We start from the raw sequence: 24,070 nt of genomic DNA on the forward strand, positions 1-24,070 counted from the left end.
TATGCCCTAGAGCAATAATAAAGTTATTATTTATTTCCTTATAATCATGATAAATGTTTATTATTCATGCTAGAATTGTATTAACCGGAAACATAATACATGTGTGAATACATAGACAAACAAAGTGTCACTAGTATGCCTCTACTTGACTAGCTCGTTAATCAAAGATGGTTATGTTTCCTAACCATGAACAATGAGTTGTTATTTGATTAACGGGATCACATCATTAAGTGAATGATCTGATTGACATGACCCATTCCATTAGCTTAGTACCCGATCGTTTAGTATGTTGCTATTGCTTTCTTCATGACTTATACATGTTCCTATAACTATGAGATTATGCAACTCCCGTTTACCGGAGGAACACTTTGGGTACTACCAAACGTCACAACGTAACTGGGTGATTATAAAAGAGTACTACAGGTGTCTCCAAAGGTACATGTTGGGTTGGCGTATTTCGAGATTAGGTTTTGTCACTCCGATTGTTGGAGAGGTATCTCTGGGCCCTCTCGGTAATGCACATCACTTAAGCCTTGCAAGCATTGCAACTAATGAGTTAGTTGTAGGATGATGTATTACAGAACGAGTAAAGAGACTTGCCAGCAACGAGATTGAACTAGGTATTGGAATACCGACGATCGAATCTCGGGCAAGTAACATACCGATGACAAAGGGAATGACGTATGTTGTTATGCGGTCTGACCAATAAAGATCTTCATAGAATATGTAGGAGCCAATATGGGCATCCAGGTCCCGCTATTGGTTATTGACCGGAGACGTGTCTCGGTCATGTCTACATTGTTCTCGAACCCGTAGGGTCCGCACGCTTAAGGTTACGATGACAGTTATATTATGAGTTTATGCATTTTGATGTACCGAAGGTTGTTCGGAGTCCCGGATGTGATCACGGACATGACGAGGAGTCTCGAAATGGTCGAGACATAAAGATTGATATATTGGAAGCCTATGTTTGGATATCGTAAGTGTTCCGGGTGAAATCGGGATTTTACCGGAGTACCGGGAGGTTACCGGAACCCCCCAGAAGCTATATGGGCCTTAATGGGCCATAGTGGAAGAAGAGGAGAGGCTGCCAGGGCTTGGGCCGTGCGCCCCTCCCCCCTAGTCCGAATAGGACAAGGAGAGAGGGGGCCGGCGCCCTCCTTCTTCTCTCTCTCTCTTTTCCACCTCATGAATCCTATTCCAACAAGGATTGGGGGAGAAGTCCTACTCCCGGAGGGAGTAGGACTCCTCCTGGCGCGCCATATGTGGCCGGCCGGCCTCCCCCTCTCGGTCCTTTATATACGGAGGCAGGGGCACCCCAGAGACACACAAGTTGATCCACGTGATTTTTTCCTTAGCCGTGTGCGGCGCCCCCAGCCACCATAGTCCTCGATAATATTGTAGCGGAGTTTAGGCGAAGCCCTGCTGCTGTAGTACATCAAGATCGTCACCACGCCGTCGTGCTGACGGAACTCTTCCCCGACACTTTGCTGGATCGGAGTCCGGCGATCGTCATCGAGCTGAACGTGTGCTAGAACTCGGAGGTGTCGTAGTTTCGGTGCTTGATCGGTCGGATCGTGAAGACGTACGACTACATCAACCAAACGCTTCCGTTGTCGATCTACTAGGTATGTAGATCATACTCCCCCTCTCGTTGCTATGCATCACCATGATCTTGCGTGTGCGTAGTAATTTTTTTGAAATTACTACGAAACCCAACAGCAGTACCGCTGACCTAGCGGTAGTACCGCCCCCTCTTAGCGGTAGTACCGCCCTGTGCGGGGCTGGTTGGTGGGGGCAACGGTTGGATTGTTGCCCCCACTATAAAAGGGGGTCCCCTTCTTCCCTTTGACCCACCTCTTCCCCCTCAAGCTCCATTAATGCTCAAGCTCCATTAAATGCTCCAAGCTCCATTTTCGCCCGATCTATCTCTCTAGCCAATCAAACTTGTTGATTTGCTCGGGAGTGGTTGAGAAGGCCCCGATCTACACTTCCACCAAGGGATTTTCGATTCCCTCACTCATCCCTAGCGGATCTTGTTACTCTTGGGTGTTTGAGCACCCTAGACGGTTGAGGTCACCACGGAGCCATAGTCCATTGTGGTGAAGCTTCATGGTTTTCTTGGGAGCCTCCGATTAAGTTGTGGAGATTGCCCCAACCTTGTTTGTAAAGGTTCGGTCGCCGCCTTCAAGGGCACCAATAGTGGAATCACGGCATCTCGCATTGTGTGAGGGCGTGAGGAGAATACGGTGGCCCTGGTGGCTTCTTGGGGAGCATTGTGCCTCCACACCGCTCTAACGGAGACGTACTTCCCCTCAAAAGGAAGGAATTTCGGTAACACATCCTCGTCTTCACCGGATCCACTCTTGGTTATCTCCTACCTTTACTTGTGCAAACTCTTTAGTGTTACTTCTCTTGCTTGCTTGTATGCTTGTTGTTATTGCATCATATGGGTTGCTCACCTAGTTGCACATCTAGACAACCTACTTTGATGCAAAGTTTAATTTGATAAAGAAAAGTTAAAAATTGGTAGTTGCCTATTCACCCCCCCCTCTAGTCAACCATATCGATCCTTTCAAGGGTGCTACGAATCCATGCAAGAGTCTTGATTAGGAAAAACGTACATTTTATGACGTGAATTAATGTACTTTTCTTGTAAGAAAAGTCTAGATGAGTCCTTTATTTATACGGGAAGCCCGACCACCTCACATATATACAAAAGGTGACAGCTGATTAAACAATACCAATCGAATCAATCTATCAATTACATTTTCTTCCATCTATTTTATCTCTTACCCTTGTATCATGCTTCTCATTTTTTTGTAAGTTCTTCATGCCGGAGGGCTGCGTATCCATGAGGCTCTAAAGACGGGTGAATCGGCCTGTACATTATTTTACTTTTTATTAATGAAAATATACCTAGGACAACGGTTCTACGATTTTTGGGTCAAAAAAAGTAACGCATAGCCCTGCGAGCCCTGACAGGTCCCATTGAGGCAAGCGGGGCTTCGGATCGACAAAAATGCCCATGGGATGTTCTGTGTAGCGCGCTTCCAGCTGGGTCTTCTTGCACATGAGATACGGTGCATCACTCCAGACGTCAAGAAATGTATTTTTTTTGAAAGTACGCCTAGATGTATCATATTTTTTATAGAACACGAAAATCAAGTACAAGAGGTTACAAGTTGTTGTGAACAACAATTCCTTGTAGCAAGAACAACAAGGAATGTGTTTTTGTGTGCTGACATTTTGCCTAAAGATCTTCGGCGCGAGAAATTGCGCCTTTGTTTAGCATTACCTCCGTGTTGCCCCTACATGCGCTCGCCGAGTACGTGTAGCCTTGGGTGGTCGGCGTTACAAGTTGCTGTGAATAACAATTCCTTGTAGCAAGAACAACAAGGAATGTGTTTTTGTGTGCTGACATTTTGCCTAAAGATCTTCGCCGCGAGAAATTGCGCCTTTGTTTAGCATTACCTCCGCGTTGCCCCCACATGCGCTCGCCGAGTACGTGTAGCCCTGGGTGGTCGGCGCGCACGAAGTTTCTTGGTTCCGCACGTTTTTACTCCCTGCGGATGTGGCGCACATGCACGTCAACAAATGCGCGTGGAAACCTGTTTTAGCCTATATTTTTTTTAACACAGTACAGATGCAAGCGCTCATATAAACGCGTATACACTCACCCCTATGAATGCACACACGCGCACCCTACCTCTATGAGCACCTCCGAGAGACTGAGCCGGCATATCATCTTGAGATTTTACGAAGTCACCGTAGACGTCTCGTAGTCGACGGGAACGTCTCCTCCCACTGAAAACGTATCACCGGAATTTCTGAAATAAATTCAGGATAAATGCGAGCACCAGGATTTAAATCCTGATGGGTTAAGGATAGCACTGTCCACCTAATTATCTCAACCAGAGAGCCTACACAGTTTTTGTTGATTTAGCGAGAACGTTTATGATTCTTGTTTCTGCCTAGGAGATCCTCCCGACTCGAGTACTCCTATCTCCCTTTTATCTGTTTATTATTACTCACCATTACCAGGCACCTTGACCAGTCAACCAAGAGCAGCTTGGACTCATTGACCACCTGCTGCGATCAAGACACATATCAAACCCGAAAATAAAGACAGTAAAGAAATCGCCGTTCCGGTACGTCGGAATCGGCGACATGATTGGCACCTTCTACCACTCCTACTTGCCTAGACCAGACAGACAAACACATGCGCAGTTGCGCAAGTACACATCTGGCGGTGGCAGGCAGGTCGAGTCCAACGAATCGAGTCCCCGTTACGTGCCAAAGATTCTGCACCGTCTTCTCTGTCCTTTGCACGCTTCTATTCTCTTCTCCAACGCAACCATTTTATAACCCATCCATCAACCCACTACGTGCCAACTCTGCTTTCTAATCCGTCCTGCCTGCGTACACTGTGCTAAGCTCCAAAGAGGTTCAAGAAGCAAAGTTAAAAAAAGAAGCAGGTTTACGTTATGGTCGTCTAACGACAATTAGTAGGCACGTCGCTGAGCAGCCCCCACCATGACCGTGGGACTCAGAGGAGAGAGCCTATTAATGGTGTGACCCGGCCGTAAGCCCAGCTTACTCTGCCCCAGCACCACACCTTTCCATCCTCCTCTCACTACAGAGAATAAGAGCTCATCGGAGACACAAACGCGAACCAACTGATCAAAGCAGACAGCTAGCCATGGGCAAGGACTGCGGCAACCACCACCACGACCACTTCCGGAACGGCTGCCGGCGCCTCCTGAAAGTGCTCCTGGGCCTGGCCTTCATCGTCGCCGTCATCGCCCTCATCGTCTACCTGGTGCTCCGCCCCACCCACCCGGGCTTTTTCCTCCAGGACGCCTCCCTCCGGCAGCTCGACCTCTCCAACTCCTCGGGCCTCCTCTCCACCTCCCTCCAGGTCACCGTAGCCTCCCGCAACCCCAACGACCGCGTCGGTGTCTACTACGACCGCCTCGACGTCTACGCCTCCTACAAGGACCAGCAGATCACCGTCGCCGCCTCGCTCCCGGCGGTCTACCAGGGCCACGGCGACGTCGACGTATGGTCACCAGTGCTCGACGGGCCCAACGTGCCCTTCGCGCCGTACCTCGCCAGCGCCATCTCCCAGGACTGCCAGGCTGGCCACCTCGTGCTCCATGTCAAGATCGACGGCCGCGTCAGGTGGAAGGTCGGCAGCTGGATCTCTGGCCACTACCACCTCTTCGTCACCTGCCAGGCCTTGCTCGACACCGTCAGTGGAAACCGCGCACCAGGAGCAAGCGGGTTCAAGTTCCAGAAAACCACTGGCTGCCACGTAGAGGTCTAGTTTATCACAGCTAGCTCCGGCGGTCTAGTCGCCGGCGAGAGGTAGTTTCTTCTTGGCTTGTGTCCACTCCATACTCCATAGTGACCGCACAAGCTCAGATCGGTGGTAATAATTACTCTATCATGTGGGGTTATAAGTGTAAAGCAGGGGTGCATGGTTTACCGTTTACTGGGAAGTTAACACGATGCTTATATGCCGCCTTCATGAGCTGGTTACTCTTCCGTTACTACTTCAAAATTTAATTGTCAATAAACCATTTTTGTGGCACAATTAAGAGAAAAAAGTCTTGCCGTTCACTGTTTTCCTGTCTCGCGCATAGGGATGTAGGAGTACTAGTGGGATACGCGCGCTTTGCTGCGCCATTTTTCAGCCATGGGGTCCACATTCAGATTCCCTTTCGTTGGAGTGTTATTGAGGATGTGGATTTTGTCTAACTAGTTGCGCGCATAACTCGTATCTTTGCCGTCCATCTCCGGTGCAGTCAAATCAACCTACCCCACCGCTGTCCCAGCCATGCAGCGTATTCCTGAGCATGTGATTGTTTTGTTGTATGTATATGGAGATGTATTGTGGGCCAGCTGTCTATAGATTCTCCTGCCAACTAGTACTGCTAGGCTACTTTCTTTAGACTCTTCACGTGCGCAGCGACGTGCTATACCCGTGCTCGTTTATCCACAATACACGTTACGTTTGAGGTTAGAGGATGCCCGATAATTAATGACCCTATGTTTAACACAGATGTTAATTACGTCGCGGTACCAGCCAAGCCTTTTTCCGTAGATTCGCCATAAAGTTCTGTTGAGAAAGACAGTAAAGTTCAGGGGGGCAGAGCGCACAGTCCCCCCCTCCCCCCACACCTCCGCAGCTTTCCTCCCCTTTATCCATCTCCTCCGCCACTCAGCTCCTCCTCCGTCGTGGCGCCGACGCTAAGAACTGCTATGACGATTCAGAGGCACTGCCGACGGCGGTGTGGCAGATCGAATTGGGGCAAAGTCGATCCGGCAAAGCATATAGGTAACAAATCAACAGAACTCGTCAAACCCGTACCCGATCTGAAATATCCATCTCGCTACTGATTTATATTCATCTCATAGTCCCCAATTCTTTGCCGAGCTCTGCTAAAAAATCGGGGGCGGAGGACGCGGCCACCGGGGTGGCGTCAACGGCGAGCGTCCGACAGGCCGTCGGTCTCATTCAGTTTTCTGTCGCCCCGCTCTAGATGAAGGTCAGGGGAATTACTTATACACCACCACTTACTGCTCTTTTTGTGATTGATTCCTTTACTTCAGTTTCATGGAAACCACTTTGTGATTCTCATTATAGTTCGTATGTGAGCCACTTAAGATGATGTACTTCCCATATGTGATTCTAGTACATATGTTCAGCAGCGCTGCCTCGAATTTTTTTAGCTTGATATACTAACTTGTTTAAGCGAAAACACTTCAAAAAAATTGGGGAGTATACACACACTACCCGTGGAAACCTTATTTGGGTCTGCAGGAGAAGAATCGTGTAATAGATGGGTTGGAAAGTCATTATAATATGTTGTTATCGTCAGTCTAAAATGCAGAGTTCTGAATAAAATCCACAACAATGTGAATTTGGGCACAGTTTTTTCAAACACATATAGGACATAACTGGTTGCACCAAATGGTTCAAGTTTGAAATAACAAAATATTACAGTCCGCTAAATTCAGTTTTCTTGACTGCCCAAAAGCATAAAGCTTGCAGATTAGGTCGTCTCATACATATAAAAGTTCAAACTGCAGCTTCGATTCTCGACCAAACAAGCGCAGATAGTTTGCTAGAGCAATAATCATCACGCAGCCTCCTTGTTCCTAACAAGGCACTTCCTGTATCTCTCAGGCAAGTGTCCAATGTTCCCCTCCAGTCCAAGCACATCTACCAGTATGTTCATCCTGGAATGGAGCACCCCGTCGTTTTGCTGTATAGGATCAAAACATTAACTATCAGTTCATAATCACAGTGTTTCAGCAATATATCATAAAACAATTGTCTCAGCTTCGTACGAACCGGGTTCAGGTCTCTCTTGAATTTGCTTCCCATCCAATTTCGGCCATAGTGCAGTGCATATACCCCGCTGTCTGGCCTGCGAAAGGTCGGATAAAATGTGAACACATGCGCTTAAGACCCCCCCCCCCCCCCTCACAACATCAATGCGATTAGTTTTGAGTTGTCAACATTACCCGCTGCATAGACCAGCGTTTATCCCTTTCAGGAACACTGTATTCCATCTCGTCATGTCAGGAGCCCAACCTTGAAAAAATGCTTGAATGCACCTTTGCAATGCTTCATGAAGATTGTCTGCAACCTTTCTGTGCCTACTCTGGATGACTTTGTCAGATTCGTCTCCGTTGTTAATTGTTGGGTTAAGAACGATTATCCTCCTCTTCAGGAAATCCCAAATGTAGGTCGACCATGTGAAGTTGAACTTGACGTTGAGTAAGAACTAGAGAAGACATCAAACATGCATATGCATCAAAATACCCGTCCTGTATATAGAAAAATCTAGGCATGATATCACAATATTGTTTTCAGGAATTACCTCTGTGCATCTGTGCACGTCATACTTGATATGTTCCCCAATAAACATGTCCTGCACATACCTCACAATCACGTCTCCTCTGCTCACATGGTTCTGTCAAAACAAACAACAAATCGTTAGGCGGAGTTGCTTGAGCATATCAAAAAAACATATTACTTAAGCATAAAGTGCGGTCCTCACCACAAAGTCTGGCTCAAGCCAATGTCGCCAGCACCCTTCATCTTTATCCAATGCAAAAGCGTAGTCAATCTGCTGATATCTTCTAACTGCTATTGTCATCAAATCATTATCTATCGCACCCCCTTCTGAAAGGTTCGTCCTGATTCACTCGGCAGTGAGCTCGATGTATTTTGGCTGGGTGCTTATAACCCAATTGCTGCAAATGTAAAAACACATGATAATGTGAGAATCGCGCGTGACAAGCACCCCAGAAAAAGATTGAAATCTATGGAAATCTTGTTGGATGCCGCATAAATAGTACATACTCTTTCCTTGCAGCTGCGGGCTCTTTCATAAACATCTTGAAGACCTTTTCAACGTTAGCTGGTGCTCTTACGGGAGGATCGTACCCTAGAACGAAAGGGGACCGTGCAGCCTTGCCTGGCTTAACTGTTCTTTTTCGTTGTGGCTGTGTACTGAGCCCATCTTGTGTCTGTCGAACGTTCAGGTTGATTGCTGCCTCCTCCATCTCCTCACGTACGTCCAACTCTTGTGTCGCGATCTCCCTGTTCAGGCTAACAGGTGTTGTTCCCGCCACCTTATTCGGCTCTATCGCCCTGTGCACAGGAGTGCATATTATGTCAAGCCCTGAGCCTGCAATGCACATTTTCCCAACATCAGCATGATCCAAATACAACATCACACAATGTTTTAGTATTATTCATTGCATGTTCTATCACCTTGGAGTTCATTTTTCCCATCTGTTCATGCAGGTGTTGTGTTAGCTGATGGCACGGAGCTCGTACCTGCAACTATTGACAGAGCATGTTAGGTACAGGAATCTTGAAAGGTGACTGGCGAGGTATCGTACATCCCATGGGACAAAATCAATTTACCTTCTGGTGTCACCGCTCCGCTGAAATCATCCATCAGGTCTTTGCTCCTAAACCCTGTGAAATCTATTTTGAATCTGCTTGGACCGGCCTGGGCAATGTGATGCTGAATGTGGAACGGTTGTTGAGTTTTAGCCACAACTGACAATTCCCTTCCCGATGACAGGACTGGCTCAACATTGTCTATTCCGAGGTCATATGAGGGAACCTCTGTGTTAAGCGCTGCATTAGGGCCATAAACCCATTGCCTCCCATCTGCTGATTTGGCCTGAATTGGCATTTGTTCATGCACCACAGTGTCATTGGTTACTTCATTGTCTTGGTCTGCTGCCGCGACCAGTTCTTCCAGATTCTTAATCGCCGGGTCAGGATCCTCCTCTGTCTCTTCGACCCTTGCTCTTTTCGGGGAACCACCCCGTTGATTGTCATTTGACCTATGGCTAGGATTACCAGCATCTACATTCCGATTATCTGTATTCGCAGGACAAATGGCCGAACGTGGTGAAAATGGCGACTCTTCTCCGGACTCTTCAGGTGAGACATCATCACCTGTATCGTCAATACAAAGGTATCAATCACAAGCGCAACATATGATTCATCAAGTCCTGGTCCATGTAATCTTGGTCATATTCATAGCATAACTCGTTTACCTTGGTAGTCTTGTTCCCTTGGCCTTTTGTTGTTCTGCCTTACAGTATCTGATATTTCATCAATATCTGCAAGAATCTTAGAGGTCTCTTCTTCAATGAAATTTCCAGTCTCCCTCACAACACCATCCCACCCATCCGCGTGCTTTTTGTTTATCTTTGCCCCTTTCTTAGAAGCCACTTGCAACGCTGCTCGGCATCTAGATGAATATTGGCCCACTTTTTCCACAAGTATAGTAACAATCTGATATTACACAAAACGGAAATCAGCACTGAATATACATCATTCAGCATTCTGAACACACTAGCACGTATGTCAATATGTATATTGCGGTAACTTTAGTACCTCCTCGATCATCGGTGCTCTTTGATATCTGCTTGACCCGGCTCCGATATCAGCAATCTTGCTAATGAAGGACATTGAAGCTCTGTTCCTGCTATAGCACACTGTGTGCGCCGGCCTTGGCTGAACAACAAATATTCACTGCAAGTTAGTTGCAAACATAATGCAAAGATAACATCTGAAAAACAACCAAAATGAGTAGGGTCAACGTTTAGGACCGTACCAGAAGTAGTCCGTATATAACAATATCTGCGTTTTTTCCTGTGCTTGTGTCCTTTTCAATAACCATGTTAATCTTTTTCTGATCATAGACCTTGCATCTTGGGAAGACGTCGTGTGGTAGGTTCTCGTCCTCAAGATCAAGATTGTCCAGATAGAACACCTGTGGCGTTATTTATCTACAATATTAGTCATCACATATGCATCTTCATATGCACAAGACTCAAACCAGCTTAGTTTACCCATACCTGAATGAAGAAAGTGCAACCAGAAATGTTTGATTTAACTTTGCCCCCAAGGAGCTCTGACTTGACCCTCCCAGCTGATAGAAGCACTTCCTCCCGGACATACTTACCCCAGTTGTACATGTGTATGAGATCAGGGGTGTGCAGACCTCCCCAGTATTCCGTCAGGAAGTAGTTGTGCTTCAACGATGGCGCGAGAACATATGTAACTGCACATATAACATAGGCAACCTTGAAAGCATCAGATTCCGCCTTGGTCATTGCCCTACCATATTCTTTCTTCACGATTTCCTCAATCACTGTAATCCTTGTTTCACTGCTGCTTATCCCTAGTGTTTGCCTAACTGAAGATAATACATGGGGTGCTGGATTCTTGTTTATAGTTGCTCCCTCTCCAGGCACACCTAGAACCCTCTCAACGTCTTTGTCATCAAATGGAGTGTCCCTTCTACCATCCACAATTATTGCTGAAGCTTTTTCATCAACCTTGCTGAGAACCCACATTTGCTGGTGCCTATTGGTCCTAGTAATTTTCGGCAGATGCATTAAACCACCTAATTTCATCTCCTCGACAAGCCTTTTTTTCTCCTCTGACAAACCATCATTCAGCTTCTTAAACCTCTTCACGCTGCCCCTGGAGTTTATCGCACATGTTCCCCCCTTTTTTCCCCTTTCCGCAACCGTCAGACTCGGATTCATCATCTTTTGGACCTGCTTCAGTAGTTGGGTACACATCAAATGCATCTAAGTCATCTTCATCCGATTCCTGGTACATTGATCCTGACGAGTCTGAGGCCATGACCTGTAGTGAAAATATAAGCATGAGAATTAATTCATAACTCTACAAAATGAAGGTAATTGCATGATGCCACATACCCTAAAGTTTAATTCTGGCCAAAACATCTGAATGTAATAACAAATGCATAATCATGTTTCATGAACAACTCATTTACCGTGGTTTCTATAACCTTGATGGTCAACAATGGTAAGTGGCGGTTCAATTCATATTCAAACTGTTGGTTTAAGTTCGAATTGCATGAGCACCTTACTCTACCACACTTTAGAAAGTATAACCCCAATATGATTCCCCAACAGCCATGCCTGAAGCAAATTAGCGCTAGTTGTACGAGCATGTACTATGGACTGTTAAATTTGGCTAGTTTACGTATCAGGAGTGTAGGCGTCGGGAATTGAAGATCCATGCACAACTAAACGATCCTTATTGAAATAACCCGCAGAAACACCTTGGACCACCTTAGTTTGGGTAGCGAAAAGTAACGGATAAACATAGATTCAGACTCTGCTGCCCTAACTGATGCACTAGTAGATGGGGAATCAGCTTCCATAGATTCATGCATTTCAAAAAGACCCAGCTAGGATGAACTACAAAGAACGACTAGCTGGTAGGTGGGAAATTGAAGATTCATGCACATTTAAACGCCCCTTCATGAAATAACTCACTTAAAACACCTCGGAATATCTTAGTTTGGATGGTAGAAAGTAATGTAAAAAGGTAGGTTCAGACTCTGCTGCCCTAACTGAAACACTATTAGGTGGGGAAACAGTAAACATAGATTCATGCATTTCCAAATAATCTAGCTAGGATGAACTGCGAAGAACAGCGAGCTGGTTCCACCCAAACTTGGGGTGTAAACCCAATCGTTATAACAAGCTCAGACCAATTTCTTCTCTCATGAGCGGGGGCTAACATGCATAGCAGGTGGAAAACAAAAAAAATGGCCATAAATCTTCCACAAAGGATTCATTTAAGATCGAGGGGGAGAACAAGGAGCCTTGGCCATACCTTTTGCAAATCTTTATCCCCAACTTGCTATAGTTCTTGGACCTGCGCTCGAACAGAGATGAGTAGCTGCTCTTGCTCTCTGTCCAGGAGGCTGTCGGTGTGGAGGGGGACGAAACAAAGACCCTGGCCCTTGCCCCAAGCACTCACCCACAGCTTTTACCACGTTGCTGCCTGGTGGGCTGGCCCACGGTTGCTGGAGAGAGAACAGTTGTTTTAGGCTGGCATAGTAAAGATTTGCAAGTTACTTTTGTTACTTTCGGATGTAGTACGCAAGGACGATAACTATCTACTTGACGCGTCTCATGTCACCTCAACTCTCTCCGGTCTGATAGATTAGGATTTTCTTCAAACACGTGGATAATGCTTACTAATCCATTCTGAAATGATATAGTACAGTGATATATAAATTGCCGACTTCAGCCCTCCTCTTCAAGCTTGACATTAGAAAAGCTTTCGACTCGGTCAAATGGGAATACATCCTCGACTTATTACAACGCAAGGGGTTCCCTTTCAAATTCCGGAATTGGATCGCCGCTCTACTCTCATCTTTCTCTTCGCGCGTTCTCCTCAATGGGCTTCCGGGCCCCCCGATCAAGCACGGCCGCGGGTTTCGTCAAGGGGACCCAATTTCACCTCTACTGTTCGTCCTTGCAATTGACCCCCTTCAACATATCCTCGACATCGCAACTCACAAGGGCATCATCCATAGGATCCGCGGCCGCGGCGTCATGATGAGAACCTCCCTCTATGCGGACGACGCGGCCATCTTCATGGCCCCAATCAAGCAGCACATTGATAACCTCTCAGTCATCCTAAGGGGTTTCGGCGAGGTGACGGGACTCTGCACCAACTTCCGCAAGAGCTCGGTTGTGCCCATTCGATGCAGCCACCTTCCTCTGGAGCATATTCTGAGTAGCATTCCGGCGACCCGCGCCGCTTTCCCAATCAAATATTTGGGCCTCCCGCTCTCAGTACGACAACTTCGGAAGGTCGACTTCCAGTATCTTGAAGACAAGGCGGCCGGAAAATTAGTAACTTGGGAGGGACAAAGCATCACAACTATTGGGCGCACTACCCTTGTCAGATCAGTCATCACCTCTCAAGCGGTCTTCTCCATCACATCTCTCATCGTGCCACAGGGCACACTTCATAATATCAACAAGATTGAGAGGGCCTTCCTCTGGTCAGGGTCGGACAAGACGACCGGCGCAAAATGTAAGGTCAATTGGGACATGGTCTGCAGGCCTACGATCTATGGAGGCCTGGGCATCCTCAACACCGACAAGTTTGCTCGGGCCTTGCGACTAAGGTGGCCATGGTACGAATGGAAGGAGCCTACCAAGCTTTGGGTTGGCTTGGGCAACCCGTGCACCGACGAAGATATGGATTTCTTCTATGCCTCCACCACAATCATCGTTGGCAATGGTGCAAAAACACCGTTCTGGGACTCCCCGTGGTTGCTTGGCCGCAAGCCCAAGGATATTGCCCCTCTTATTTTTCAAGCCTCAAAAAGGAAGAGATCGACGCTTCGCCAGGCCCTGCGAGGGAACGCTTGGATGACCCACATCAAGCATGCCACTATTGTCTCCGCCGCACACATCCGGGAACTTTTCTCGCTTTGGGCACTTGTGCATGACTTCCATCTTGACGATCACGTTGAGGACGACATTGTTTGGAAACATGCTGATGATGGGCAGTACTCGGCGTCCACAGCTTATAAGGCGCAATTCCTTGGCCTGACGCACTCGCCCATTCACCACATGATTTGGAGAGCTTGGGGCCCCCCTAAGGTTAAATTCTTCGCCTGGTTGACCTTGCAAGACCGGAACTGGACCGCCGACCGGTTGGTGCGGCGTGGTTGGGATAACTGTGGGCTTTGCCCTCTTTGCAAACGTGAGCAAGAATCGGGCATCCACCTCTTGGTCAAGTGCCGCTTCTCCATTAGGCTCTGGCGATCGGTCATTGACAAGTTTGGTCTTGTGCACATGGACACCTCCAATTGGCACCTTGAGGATTCCCTCATGCAATGGTGGGATAAAAGGACCGACATGCGAAACCCCAATAGACGAGCGATGGCCTCCCTCACCATGCTCGTCTCTTGGACTATTTGGAACGAGAGAAACGCGCGGGTGTTTCGTAACAAGAGCGCGCCGCCGCCTATCCTGCTCCAAAATATCGTGCTTGAGGCAAAATTATGGGTTACGGCAGGTGCTAAGAAACTAGGGTGGTTTGTTGTACGAGAGTAATTGCCATGCCGTGTTGCAAGGGCGCTTGTAAAAACTCTAAACTCTATTCTCCTCTTATTTAATGGATGAGGCAAATCTTTTGCCTCCGTTTCGAAAAAATAAATAAATTGCCGACTGACAACTGCTACCACCGCTTGATACACTACATCAGGCACTGAGCCTTTAGTAGGAAACAAAACTTCCAAGCTCCTAACAAGTGGACACTTAAAAAGCAGTAAGATACAAATAGATGGTGTATGGGCCACCAAATCTCTAGGTCAATGACATCTGTCTCACTTAGCCACCCATGCAGACGTGATCGCTATGATTGCAGCTGACTGGTGCAGTAGCCGCTAAAGCCATCTGGAGTGCCTTGTTCATCCTCTTGAGCTTCCTTATCTCAGCATTTGCCTCCTCGAGCTCTTCATAAACCTCGTCCAGCTTCTCCTCGCACCTCTCGTGACGAGTCTTGTGGTAGTTGGCAAGATCAATAGCAGCTTGGTAACGCTGGTTCGTGTACCTGTCGAGGTCATCCTCCCAGAGGTACACTTCGCAAAACCTGGCACCTTCTACCTGCACACACACGATACAAGGGACAGAGGAAATAGTGTTAGAGAAAAAGGGTCGATATGTGCACAGATGGAGACTGTATTTACCAAAAGCTCACATTGTAATTGACACAGTTCAGATAGAACTTTTGTCGCGCCTAGCCACTGAGGATCCACTGCGCCTTGCGCATTGCCTGCCACACGCACAGTGCAACCTGTGGAAGGTCTGCACGTTGGCCATCCCACTGCTTCCCGTGCACTAGGAGAATGGATTATGGGTGGAAGCAGGTTCTCTATAGAATTGCTGCGAGTTCGTTGCCAAGTGTTGTCTTTCCCACGGAGCTCACACCCCTTTTTGTAGAGAACCTTGTGTACCCGTACATTAATTTTTCCATTACTCCTGCTCCTAACACGCGCAGGAACCAACTGTGTAGTCATTTTTCTATCAGGCTGCATTGCACTGTTCATGCCACTTCGCCAGCAGTGCATGTCCAATCCCAACTTTATGCGCGTGCTGTACTGGCACTCCGGGAGGGAGTGATTCCTGCATGTGCCTCTGGCCTGAATCTCTCACTTTGGATGGGGCTCACGGGTGTGCTTTGCATCGCAGGGGAAGCTAGCAAACCATCAGCGTCAATTATAACAAGTTAATTGAATCATTCACAATCAGTGTGGCCGATGATGAGTCAATAACACACAAGTCTCGTAGTGAAGGATCTAAAAAACAGTGTTAAGTTCTGTGGCCGCTGACAAGAAAGTTCTTTAAATTTTATTAAGTTCTGCGGCTTGCAACAAGAAAGTTCTTTAAAATCTGTTAAGACCCCATGCCCACTTGGCTCCCTGGTAGCCACATGTGGCCTACAGTAGCCTATAGTAGCCACGTGCCTGCTCCCATTGTGTTAACATTGGATTCCATCCATACATGAGAGATGGATAGGTGCCTCCTCCCCCGGTAGATGCCTCCCTTGGCCACCCTTCTGGCCGCACCATGCGTCTCAGCTCTGTGACTCTTGACTGATGTGCACATCGCCATGCCTTGGCCGTACTGGACCGCGCCGCGCGGGTACTAGTACGCTGCGCATGGGCATTAGTATAAGGTGGCGTGCCCCTCCACCCTCATAGCTTCATCTATGTCAGCAAATCGAGCCAACTCTACCCCTGAGCTGTTCACCGGCCAAGCAATTATGGATCCGCGCCCCAACCCATCTGGTACATCGTCCATCAATGTAAGCCCATGTCGCAACTAATCTTGTGGTGGTGTTCAAAGTAGAATGCTTAATATCTTATATAATCTCTGCTCCCCAACTCCACAGACCACTCCATCGTCTCTAAGGCCCCTAACTATTAAGATGCTGCTTGATTCTTTCTTCGAGGACACTGAACGCTATCCATTGATCATCGACGGCATGCCAGTGTCATCGGTAGAATCACACGCACACATATTTAGCGTCATATATTATATCATGTAATCTTCTGAACTATTTCTGAATTAAATTCAGGTGGATCTGATAGGCATGGTCAGAAACAAATCACTTAGCATGGATCACTGCACGTTTGACCTATATGATGGCACTGGGTCCGTTAATGTATACTTCTGGTAAGATATTAATCAAGCCACGTTGCTTACAGACTCATAGTGGGGTAACCAGTTTGTAGAGTGCAAATATTAAAGACATGATTTGACCATCCTCGTTGACACCAGGTTTGATGGCCGTCAAGACTCCAAGGATGCTTGGTCGTTCAAGTTAGCATATATTTTCCATTATTAACACCTTCGGTTAATCCATTGCAGTTATTTCACACCATACCTTTTCACTCATTTTCTTCGTACAAACAGCGAAGGCATGTATGTACGTGTTGTTGGGAGGGCTACCAGTTTGGAGCAATTTTTCCAAATCAAAGCCTACATGGTCAGGTGAATGATCAAGTTGTTAGTCTCCAAGTTTCCAAAATGCATGAGTTTTTCATTATCAGTGTGCTTGATTGCATATTGTCTTCAATTTCTATATGCCAGGACCGAACTTCAATGATATAACCCATCACTTTATCTACTGCATCAAGGCCCATATCGATATTTCTAAGCAGAGCAGACTAAAGGTTTGAGGTGCTAAAATCATCTTGCTTATTATTCCATCGTCTCTAACTAAAAAACTGTGTATATTAAGCTTCAGGAAAATTCCGTTGCCACCCCGTCAGCATCAACCGTCATGCCAAGGTATCAGATTGCTCCGAGCCAGATACCAGAAGATTGCAGCCTTGAGGACAAGATATTTTCCATTTTGCGCGACCCAGCATACCGGTGAGCACGCCGACCCCCCTCCCCCCCTCCCCATCCGTTATTACCCCATACTGCAGTAAAGTTCTGCACATTAACAATATAAAGTTCTGTATGCAATGACATGGATCATGGAGTAAGTCTAAAGCTGCTTCGCAGCGCACTTGGCGCAAGTCAAGACGATATCATGTAATGAAAAATTCCAAATGTCTTTTTAAAACATGCCAAATGTCATTGCTTAATACTTGCCTGCTAAAAGTGACTCGTGCGGTGATGCTTGTTATTTCAATTTCAGGAAAGTAATAACAGAGCAAATCCGACTCGGTGAGATGTACACTACTATCGATGAACGCCATTTGAAGTCTTCAAACTGAAGGCGTTCATTGTATCGTCGTAATGCTATGGGTGATACTTCATTTTGTCACCAGCCCCAACGCCCCCCTTGCAGATCTGCTGGTTTCAGTCTAATTAAGCCCATATTATTTTGTAATAATAATTATCAACTAAGTACTATTATCTTGCTAGGGCTATTTGTACCCCATTGGGAAGGATTATTTTTGCACTTCATTGCTCCACATGTTTGTGTAAAGATGTAATCCCACTCCTTGATTACTCTGGTTCTACAGATAGTGCTACTATTCCCTACTCATTGCTCGCTCCCCCATTTGCAACACACAGCCACACTACCAACTCCTGTTCACTCTTGTTTCCTCTCCATTCACCTTCTGTTCCCTCCTGTTTCCTCTCCATCCAGCTACCAACTCCCACCCTCGCTTGTTCATGTCCAGCATCATTCCCACATCGGTTCTTGACAATGACAACCTTCTGGTAGAAATCCTTACTAGGCTATCATGCACCCGTTCACTTATACGCAGCTCAGCTGTTAATCCCCAATGGATGTCTGTATCTAGATCTCAGTCTTTCCTTCAGGCCTATTCTCGTCGCAATCGCCCGGCAGTGCTCGGATTCTTGGCAGAGTTCGAGCGTGGTTATAGTCTCCATTTTCGTGTCGTGGATGCATTAGCTTTTCAAGGTGAGTCGACTAGAGCTCTGGTTCGTTCCCGTATAGATGATTATTCCCTATCACGGAAACGCATACTAGCATCTGAATCTGGTGAGCTGCTAGTAAGTATTATCAACCCTCCCTTCGTTTCCTCTGAAACGGGCGAGACTGTCGTCGATGGCTACTACACCTTGTTCCCTAGCTCGTTTCCACCAGTATACTACTTTGTTGCGTCTCGTATCCCTCGAGTCCCTCGCATGCATGGCCAGCACACCCCAAACTTTTACGGCCAATTTGGCATTCTGCCAGCAGCCGGTCAGACCGGGTTCTCTTTCTTTGTCAAGGACGCAGCCGGCCCTTTTCTGAAAACTTACGATGGTATTAAATTTAGGTCCAAATCTGATTTCCACGTACATGTATGTGTTTTCAGAGGTGGGGTTTGGTCAAGATTTGTGTCGGCTCCTTTTGAATATCGTTCTCCTTGCATCTTTCACTTAGATCCTTACTCCGTTTTAGCCGGGAGCTCATTATACATGATGTATGTCGTGGGCATGATAGTCTGTTTCGACATTCCTAGCTCTACATTCACTGTTATCCATCTACCAATATCAGCCAGGTCCTGTTTTTTCGACTACAGTGTTTCCCTAAACGAGTCTGGCATCTTGTCTCTTGTTAACTGTTCCCATGGCTTGCTCGCTGCTTCAACTAGTACACGACCGCTTGCAGTGGAGCTGTTGCTCAAGATTAGATTTAGTAAAGGCATTTTCTAGCAGGGGTGGACCTATCATATGGCAGTCTACGTTTGGCATGGAGTACGGGGAGGTTGGCCCTGGTGATTTCTACTCCGTTCAGATCAGATCAGCCAGCAAGAACTCATCAGTTGTTCTGCTAACCTTCGCATTCGACCATGGCATGTTTGTCGTGGACACTGTTAACGGCACTGTTAATGAGGTTCACTGGTTGCCCGAGGATGGAAACATGAGGCAAGCATTCCCCTTGACAGAGCGTTGGCCACCGACTTTCCGTGACTGAAGACTCCGCCACTGTTTGTTCAGCAACTATCATGGTCCAACCATTATGTTGTGTATGTAATGGGATCCTTGTGTCCATGATGCTATTGTATTGCATTTGTAATGGACTCGGTGTGTCCATGAGACTATGATTTTGCATTTCCCCCCTGTTTGTAACAGATGAACAATTGAGGAACCATAATCTATGTATCGGTTTATCACTTCGCCTCATATATAATTTAGGTTGTTTTATATTTCGTCAATGTGGATCGTAATGGCTTCCTGCTATCTAAAGTCATCCTTCTCGAACAACATGAGTAATAGTTGCCCCAGCTATGAGTAATGAACTAAATATTGGAGCCTAGTAAAAGTATCGTGCATTTATTGAATCACACGCTGAGTGACTGGTTACTAAAGTATTATTTTCTGGCGTTGTAACATTAACGGGGGGAGGGGGGGGGGAACGACAAAATATGCCTCATTAAAATCTCATTAGTACTAGCCACATTACCGCCACGACTATGCTTCGGTGACACCGACATCGACTGCTAAAGTCCTTCACTCAGAATGACATGAGCACCGGTCACGCGGGTGTAAAGTACTATAACCGGCCCGAAGTTATCATACATGTGCATTGATACCGTTTGATAAAGTCCTTCATTTCAATTAGAACGAGCACCGATCATGCGTGTGTAAAGTACTATTGTCGAGGGCGAAGTTAATATACATGTGCATCGGTATCAAGCACTAAAGTCCTTCCTTTTTAATGAAACGAGCACTGATCGTGTGTGTGTGTAAAGTACTATAGCCGGGCCGAGGTTATGATACACGCGCATTGATATCAACTTCTTCAACTCGATTCACATGAGAGCTATTCATCTATGAGTAATGAACTATATATTTTAGGCCCGAAAACATTAACAGATCACACGAGCACTAGTCATCGTGCATTTCCTTGATCACACACTAAAGTCCTTAATCCCGAATTGCATGAGCACCAGTGACCGGTTACTAAAGTACTATTTTCAGGCCTAAAACCGGGCCGGAGTTAAAATATATGTGCATTGCCATCAATTGCCAAAGTCCTTCGTTTTGGTCAAAACAAGCACCGGTCATGGGCGTGTAAAGTACTATAGCCGGCCAAATTTGATATACATTTGCATCGATATCATTTGCTAAAGTCTTTCATTTTGAATAACACGAACACCGCGCATGAGTGTGTTTCCTTGAATCACATGATAAAGTTCTTCACCTCGAATCACACGAGCTCTAGTCATCGGTGGGTAAAGTACTATTGCCGAGAGCTTAGTAAAAGTATCGTGCATTTATTGAATCACACGCTGAGTGACCGGTTACTAAAGTATTATTTTCTGGCGTTGTAACATTAAGGGGGGGGGGACAAAATATGCCGCAACACCGACTAAAGCATGCATTTCATTAAAATATCATTAGTACTAGCCACATTACCGCCACGACTATGCTTCGGTGACACCGACATCGACTGCTAAAGTCCTTCACTCAGAATGACATGAACACCGGTCACGCGGGTGTAAAGTACTATAACCGGCCTGAAGTTATCATACATGTGCATTGATACCGTTTGATAAAGTCCTTCATTTCAATTAGAACGAGCACCGATCATGCGTGTGTAAAGTACCATTGTCGAGGGCGAAGTTAACATACATGTGCATCGGTATCAAGTACTGAAGTCCTTCCTTTTTAATGAAACGAGCACTGGTCGTGTGTGTGTGTATAGTACTATAGCCGGGCCGAGGTTATGATACACGCGCATTGATATCAACTTCTTCAAATCGATTCACATGAGAGCTATTCATCTATGAGTAATGAACTATATATTGGAGCCTTGTAACATTAACGGATCACACGAGCACTAGTCATCGTGCATTTCCTTGATCACACACTAAAGTCTTTCATCCCGAATTGCATGAGCACCAGTGACCGGTTACTAAAGTACTATTTTCGGGCCTAAAACCGGCCCGGAGTTAAAATATATGTGCATTGCCATCAATTGCCAAAGTCCTTCGTTTTGGTTAAAACAAGCATCGGTCATGGGCGTGTAGAGACTATAACCCGCCGAAACTGAGATACATGTGCATTGATATCATTTGCTAAAGTCTTTCGTTTTGAATAACACGAACACCGCGCATGTGTGTGTTTCCTTGGATCGCATGATAAAGTTTTTCACCTCGAATCACATGAGTACTAGTCATCGGTGGGTAAAGTACTATTGCTGAGAGCTTAGTAAAAGTATCGTGCATTTATTGTATCACACGCTGAGTGACCGGTTACTAAAGTATTATTTTATGGCCTTATAGCATTAACGGGGCGGGAAACAAAATATGCCGCAACACCGACTAAAGCATGCATTTCATTAAAATCTCATTAGTACTAGCCACATTACCGCCACGACTATGCTTCGGTGACACCGACATCGGCTACTAAAGTCCTTCACTCAGAATGACATGAGCACCGGTCGCGCGGAGGTAAAGTACTATAACCGGCCCGAAGTTATCATACATGTGCATTGATATCATTTGATAAAGTCCTTCATTTCAATTTAAACGAGCACCGGTCATGCGTGTGTAAAGTACTATTGTCGAGGGCGAAGTTAACATACATGTGCATCGGTATCAAGCACTAAAGTCCTTCCTTTTTAATGAAACGAGCACTGATCATGTGTGTGTAAAGTACTATAGCCGGGCCGAGGTTATGATACACGCGCATTGATATCAACTTCTTCAACTCGATTCACATGAGAGCTATTCATCTATGAGTAATGAACTATATATTGGAGCCTTGTAACATTAATAGATCACACGAGCACTAGTCATCGTGCATTTCCTTGATCACACACTAAAGTCCTTCATCCCGAATTGCATGAGCACCAGTGACCGGTTACTAAAGTACTATTTTCAGGCCAAAAACCGGGCCGGAGTTAAAATATATGTGCATTGCCATCAATTGCCAAAGTCCTTCGTTTTGGTTAAAATAAGCACCGATCATGGGCGTGTAAAGTACTATAGCCGCCCGAATCTGATATACACGTGCATTGATATCATTTGCTAAAGTCTTCCATTTTGAATAACACGAACACCGCGCATCAGTGTGTTTCCTTGGATCGCATGATAAAGTTCTTCACCTCGAATCACACGAGCACTAGTCATCGGTGGGTAAAGTACTATTGTCGAGAGCTTAGTAAAAGTATCGTGCATTTATTGAAATACATGCTGAGTGACCGGTTACTAAAGTATTATTTTCTGGCCTTGTAACATTAACGGGGGGGGGGGGAGGGGGGGGACAAAATATGTCGCAACACCGACTAAAGCATGCATTTCATTAAAAATCTCATTAGTACTAGCCACATTACCGCCACGACTATGCTTCAGTGAGACCGACATCGACTGCTAAAGTCCTTCGTAATGAATGACATGAGCACCGGTCACGCGGGTGTAAAGTACTATAACCGGCCCGAAGTTATCATACATGTGCATTGATATCATTTGAAGAAGTCCTTCATTTCAATTAAAACGAGCACCGGTCATGCGTGTGTAAAGTACTATTGTCGAAGGCGAAGTTAACATACATGTGCATCGGTATCAAGTACTGAAGTCCTTTCTTTTTAATGAAACGAGCACTGGTCGTGTGTGTATAAAGTACTATAGCCGGGCCAAGGTTATGATACACGCGCATTGATATCAACTTCTTCAACTCGATTCACATGAGAGCTATTCATCTATGAGTAATGAACTATATATTGGAGCCTTGTAACATTAATGGATCACACGAGCACTAGTCATCGTGCATTTCCTTAATCACACACTAAAGTCCTTCATCCCGAATTGCATGAGCACCAGTGATCGGTTACTAAAGTACATTTTTCGGGCCTAAAACCGGGCCGGAGTTAAAATATATGTGCATTGCCATCAATTGCCAAAGTCCTTCGTTTTGGTTAAAGCAAGCACCGGGCGTGGGCGTGTAAAGTACTATAGCCGGCAGAAACCGAGATACATGTGCATTGATATCATTTGCTAAAGTCTTTTGTTTTGAATAACACGAACATCGCGCATGTGTGTGTTTCCTTGGATCGCATGATAAAGTTCTTCACCTCGAATCACATGAGCACTAGTCATCGGTGGGTAAAGTACTATTGCCGAGAGCTTAGTAAAAGTATCGTGCATTTATTGAATCACACGCTGAGTGACCGGTTACTAAAGTATTATTTTATGGCCTTGTAACATTAACGGGGCGGGAAACAAAATATGCCGCAACACCGACTAAAGCATGCATTTCATTAAAATCTCATTAGTACTAGCCACATTACCGCCACGACTATGCTTTCGTGACACCGACATCGGCTGCTAAAGTCCTTCACTCAGAATGACATGAGCACCGGTCACGCGGGTGTAAAGTACTATACCCGGCCCGAAGCTATCATACATGTGCATTGATATCGTTTGATAAAGTCCTTCACTTCGATTAAAACGAGCACCGGTCATGCGTGTGTAAACGAGCACCGACTATGCTTATATTTCATCGATATCAACTATTAAAGTCCTATATTCAGACATGACATGAGCACCAGTCACAGGGGCGGAGACAGGACCCAGGTCCTCAGGGCCTGGGCCCGGTGCGTGTGGCCCAACTCCTTTGATTACTATAGTGATTACCTGAGACCTTGCTCCGCCCCTGCCGGTCATGCGGGTGTACGGTACTATGAATGGCCCGAAGTTATCATACATGCATTTCCTCGTTGACCGGTTTTGATCCAGTTGATCGTTTTTTG

At 46.1% G+C, this 24,070-nt stretch overlaps 2 protein-coding genes and 1 pseudogene across 19 annotated transcripts; 2 read left to right on the forward strand and 1 right to left on the reverse strand.

Annotated features, from left to right (window-relative positions):
* The first annotated feature begins 4,544 nt into the window (after window positions 1-4,544).
* On the forward strand, window positions 4,545-5,533 carry LOC147971043 (NDR1/HIN1-like protein 1 pseudogene; annotated as a pseudogene).
* Window positions 5,534-6,120: 587 nt separating this feature from the next.
* On the forward strand, window positions 6,121-17,902 carry LOC125508314 (replication protein A 32 kDa subunit B). Of its 18 annotated transcripts, none has more exons than XM_087525876.1 (13): window positions 6,121-6,343; window positions 6,424-6,554; window positions 8,828-8,987; window positions 9,114-9,311; window positions 9,431-9,515; window positions 16,116-16,204; window positions 16,292-16,399; window positions 16,478-16,575; window positions 16,681-16,722; window positions 16,816-16,888; window positions 16,993-17,075; window positions 17,144-17,277; window positions 17,549-17,902. In XM_087525876.1, the coding sequence occupies exons 4-11, from the start codon at window positions 9,234-9,236 to the stop codon at window positions 17,011-17,013; spliced, it is 594 nt and encodes a 197-aa protein (XP_087382002.1). In that variant the 5' UTR covers window positions 6,121-6,343; window positions 6,424-6,554; window positions 8,828-8,987; window positions 9,114-9,233; the 3' UTR covers window positions 17,014-17,075; window positions 17,144-17,277; window positions 17,549-17,902. The 18 variants fall into 18 exon arrangements, with proteins under 18 accessions (XP_087382002.1, XP_048528939.2, XP_048528932.2 ...); XM_048672982.2 differs by having other exon boundaries at window positions 17,150-17,277; XM_048672975.2 differs by lacking the exon at window positions 17,549-17,902 and having other exon boundaries at window positions 16,816-16,893.
* LOC125508315 (uncharacterized) lies at window positions 6,561-8,868 on the reverse strand. The gene is made up of 7 exons (XM_048672996.2): window positions 8,795-8,868; window positions 8,381-8,708; window positions 8,076-8,271; window positions 7,896-7,988; window positions 7,537-7,799; window positions 7,364-7,439; window positions 6,561-7,274 (listed from the first exon to the last, which is right to left on the reverse strand). The coding sequence occupies exons 3-7, from the start codon at window positions 8,172-8,174 to the stop codon at window positions 7,149-7,151; spliced, it is 657 nt and encodes a 218-aa protein (XP_048528953.1). The 5' UTR covers window positions 8,175-8,271; window positions 8,381-8,708; window positions 8,795-8,868; the 3' UTR covers window positions 6,561-7,148.
* Window positions 17,903-24,070: the final 6,168 nt, after the last annotated feature.

Source organism: Triticum urartu, chromosome 5A (assembly GCF_056163025.1).
Source record: "Triticum urartu cultivar PI428250 chromosome 5A, HENAU_Tu73, whole genome shotgun sequence".
NCBI lineage: Eukaryota > Viridiplantae > Streptophyta > Magnoliopsida > Poales > Poaceae > Triticum > Triticum urartu.